The sequence below is a fragment of the Mandrillus leucophaeus genome, unplaced genomic scaffold (genome assembly GCF_000951045.1).
Source record: "Mandrillus leucophaeus isolate KB7577 unplaced genomic scaffold, Mleu.le_1.0 Scaffold284, whole genome shotgun sequence".
Lineage (NCBI taxonomy): Eukaryota > Metazoa > Chordata > Mammalia > Primates > Cercopithecidae > Mandrillus > Mandrillus leucophaeus.
The window spans coordinates 3,208,363-3,212,788 of NW_012102965.1; the positions used below are offsets into that span (position 1 = coordinate 3,208,363).

General features: G+C 48.2%; 1 protein-coding gene across 1 annotated transcript in view; it reads left to right on the top strand.

Moving 5' to 3' along the window:
• Positions 1-4,426, top strand: part of AK4 (adenylate kinase 4) — a 117,912-nt gene that overhangs the window by 19,612 nt on the left and 93,874 nt on the right. The window contains exons 2-3 of the mRNA XM_011985486.1: positions 3,060-3,124; positions 3,431-3,538. Of these exons, the coding sequence (XP_011840876.1) occupies positions 3,060-3,124; positions 3,431-3,538 (173 nt within the window). The remainder of the gene's footprint in view (positions 1-3,059; positions 3,125-3,430; positions 3,539-4,426) is intronic.

Here is a 4,426-nt window from a genome sequence, read left to right on the forward strand (position 1 = left end):
CAAAAAACAAAAAACAGAAAAAAAACATGATAAGCAAGTAACAGCCAAGGTGGTACAAGGTTATGGCAAAACTGTAAAAATAGGTGGAAATGACTGAAGTTTAGAAGAACAAGAGCACTGTGCTCAGAATGAGGAAATCTGATTTGAGGCCCGGCTGCCTCACCAGCTAGCTCTGTTACCTTAGGCAGATTGCCTAAGCTCTCAAATCCTTCATTTTCTCATCTGTAAAAACAGGAATAAGAATCTCTGTGCCACCTCTTTGCAGCTTGTAAGAATCTGATGAAGGAATATTTAAAAGTGTCATCAAATGTAAACTTTGTACTATCGTCCCAGGCAGGCAATGCTGCATGATGTTGAGTGTGCTCTGAGGGATAGAGACTTGCCAACATGAACGGATTATTACAAAGTGTATATGTTTGAGTATAGAAACCTCAGACTTTAAAGTGTGAGAGGGGAGACAAAAACATAAATAGTTGTGTAATAATTCAAAGACTGTGGTAAGTATTACAAATGGGTTAAAAACCCTAGACAAAGGAAATACGAAGAAGTTAATTACCTGAGTGTATGTATATGATAAGAATGGCTATCACTTACTGAGTATCTTTCAAGCACCAGGGAACTGACTAGGTGCTTTGTTGCATTATCTCGTTCATTTCTCACAATTCAGTAACTGGGTTTAGAAACGCTAAATAATTGACCCATGATTAATACTGGTGGTGATGATGTTTACGACTGAATACTTAATGTATGCCCAGCCCTGTGCTGAGTCCTTTATATACATGATCTCATTTAAGTTTCATCACAAGACTTTGAGGTATTATTTTCCTTTTACAGATAAACTAAGGCTCACAGAGATCATGAAATTTGCAGCTAGTGAATGGTGCTGTTGCAATTTGATCTCAGGTGTGTTGGATTCCAAAGTCTGTTTCTTCATCTTCTGCTTCACTTCCAAGTCAGCAGCAGCTGAGCTGAGGGACCTTGAGATGGCCTTGCACTGGGATGGTCCATTGAGGGCTCTTTTGTGAAATGCAAGGTTCCAATCTTGACTTGGTTTCTCTAATGTGTGTCACAACTCTTTGTTTCATAATTTATATTCCTAAAAGCATAAAGTCCTAGAATCATGTGAGTGGCTAGCACTGTTCCATGACACTATAAGGTGATGTTGGTAAAGACATTTCAAAAGTAGACAAAAGATCTAGGTGGTAGGGTAAGGTAGGGCTATAGTATAGCTAGTCTGTGTGCCCTAAAAGTCATATTTCCTGTGGAAAGTTACAATTATTGATAGATAGGAAGAGATCTTCAGGATGTACTAAATCCAACCTCCTCATTTTACAAAGTAAAGAGGTTAAGGGTCAAAGGTCATACATTGGCAGAGGAATCAGGACACCACACATCTTGTGTCTCAATGCTTTGTTCACTATGGCAGTGGTTTTCAAGGTGTGGTCTCCAGATCAGGAACCTCAGCATCATCTGAGAACTTGATGGAAATGCCCACCTTCAGTCCACTGAATCAGATTCTGTGTCAGGCCTCTAGCCCAAGCTAAGCCATCATATCCCCTGTGATCTGCACGTATACATCCAGATGACCTGAAGCAACTGAAGATCCACAAAAGAAGTGAAAATAGCCTTAACTGATGACATTCCACCATTGTGATTTGTTTCTGCCCCACCCTAACTGATCAATGTACTTTGTAATTCTCCTCACCCTTGAGAATGTACTTTGTGAGATCCACCCCTGCCCGCAAAACATTGCTCCTAACTCCACCGCGTATCCCAAAACCTGTAAGAACTAACGATAATCCACCATCCTTTGCTGACTCTCTTTTCAGAGTTAGCCTGCCTGCACCCAGGTGAAATAAACAGCCTTGTTGCTCACACAAAGCCTGTTTGGTGGTCTCTTCACACGGACGCGCGTGGCACTGTGCAGGTGGAGCTCAGCAACATGTTTCAACATGCTTTCCAGGTGATTCTGATGCATGGTCACTTCTGAGAGCCACTCCGAAGAAGTATCTGCTACATATTATACATCATATGCCCCTACCCCCAAACCCCCAAGTTCTTCTCCCACTTTGTTCCCAGATGAAAGTTTGAAGGGGCTCAGTATCAGGTCTACAGCATACTGAGATTTATTTATTGATCATTTATATGGGACAGACTCTCGCCCTGTCGCCCAGGCTGGAGTGCAGTGGCGCGATCTCAGCTCACTGCAACCTCCACCTCCCAGGTTCAAGCGTTTCTCTTGCCTCAGCCTCCGGAGTAGCTGGGATTACAGGCATGCACCACCACACCTGGCTAATTATTGTGTTTTTAGTATATATGGGGTTTCACCATGTTAGGCTGGTCTCATACTCCTGGCCTCAAGTGATCGTCTGCCTCGGCCTCCCAAAGTGCTGGGATGACAGGTGTGAGCCACCGCGCCCGGCCACACTGAGACATTTTAGCGGGAGATCAGTCTATGGAACAAACGCTGGTCTGGGGTTGGTGGCCTGGGTGTGCTGTCTGGCCAATTTTGTGCGTGGAGTAAGCAGTGGGGAGAGGCGCTGGGTGTCAGGAAACTATGCCAGGCCCTGCCCTCCACCAACCCCAAACAAAGAGCAGTCAGAAACTGAGAGGTGGTTCTTCTCCACACCATCCTACTACTTGTGTCCCTCACCTTCTCTGAGCCCTGGGTATTGGCGCTGGGAACTCTGCAATGGATTTCCTGAAAGGCAGGTGGCCTGTGGAAGGAAGGCAGAGGAGGGGGCCTGCAGAAGGCAAAGGTGTACGGAAGGTATCTCTGCGCCCCTGCTGAAGATTTTTCACTTTATCCTGAAAGGAAGACAGTATCTGAGGCCGGGAAATAATAAAAATTGATTTTCACTTTAGCAACATTCCTGGCAACTGCACGGAAAATGGAATGGCACAGAAACTGGAGTCTTATGGGCAGTTATCCCACTAGTTGGGGTGGGAAATTAAAGGTTGTGTGTCAGGTGGGCACAGATCTAACAGAACGGGAATTGGGATATGCAGGGAAGGTGGGTGGGGGAAGACAGACTCCATTTGGACTTGGTGAGTTATAGGTGCAGCACCAACATAATGCGCATGGAAGTCCTGGAATCATTTACCAAGAAGGTCCTGAGCACAGGTGAGTGACATCCCCTTCTTCCCTGTTCCCCAAGGCGCCTAGACTTTGGAGTCGGTCAGTCTTGGGTTCCAGCCTCCCGCTAGGACGCAATTTCTTGACCGCAGGATTCCTGCTGTTCACGGCTAGATCCCAAACGCCTAGAATAGTTTCCGGCACACAGTAGGCACTCAACAAACATTTGCAGAATGAATCAATGAATGGATGGTCACGTTCCATTCCTCGGCTGTAAACACAATGAAATCACCTAGCCGCAAACCTGGCGCACAGTAGGCGCTCATCAAGTTGTATTTTTCCCTTCCCTTGCAGGAGACCGCGGTACCCAGGCGACCGCGAAAGAAGAAAAGGGGTTTCTCTACCGCGCGTGGTCTGCACTTCGCTTCGCCCCCGCAGCCCTCGCTGGGTCGCGGGGAGCACGTGGGCCAGGCAGGCTGGGTGGGAGTGGAGGGGAGGGGAGGGGAGGGGAAGCATTAAGAAGCTGAAGCCCTTCCATATGTCTGAGACTTGGTGTATTCAGCTGAGAAATGGGAGTGAGGACTGTGGAACTACCCTGGGCTGGGCTGAGGGCTGGGCAGGTAGGAGCTAGAAGGCCTGGATGTTGTTGCCATGAAGCTGGGAGAGGGCTGGAGGTTCAAGAAGACTTCTAGATAGCTGGGTTGGGGGAGGGAGTGCAGAGGGAGCGGGGTCAAGGTATGGGGCGTGTGTCAAGGGTGTGGGGTTGGAGGGTGGGGTGTGAGAGGTGGGCCCTGGGAAGAGCTGAGGAACGGGTCTGGGAAGGGTGAGGTGCTTGGTAGGTACTTGGTAGAGGGTGCAGCAGGTACTCCAGCGAGGCGCTGGTTACTGCAGCATATGTGCTGGGTGCATGATGAGCCCTCTAGGTGTTCAGGGCCCTCTGGTGAATGCGCATCAACTTGTTTACCTCCTCTCCTATTCCTATCCCCTTTGCCAGCTCCACAGTGCCCCCTGGCAGTGCCTCACGTGCACCAGAAGTGCGTCCTCCCCCGGGGCCTTGGCATTCTAGCCTGCACAACACTCTAGGACTGCGCAATCCAGGATTGCTTATCCTGGATGTCCACATGCTGTCTTATCCACGGCTCTGCTCCACGGGTCCTCCCCAGCCAGGCCTTCCCTGACCGTAGCCAATCTGCAGCCCCACGCAGCACTCCCTCTTCCCTTCTCTGACTTCATTTCTTTCCATAGTGTGTGTCACCATCTTTCTTCTATTTCACTGATTTTGCTTATTGTCTGCTTCCTCTAGAAGCTAAGCTCCATGTGGGTAGGGACTTCTGGTGTTTTTGTTTGTTT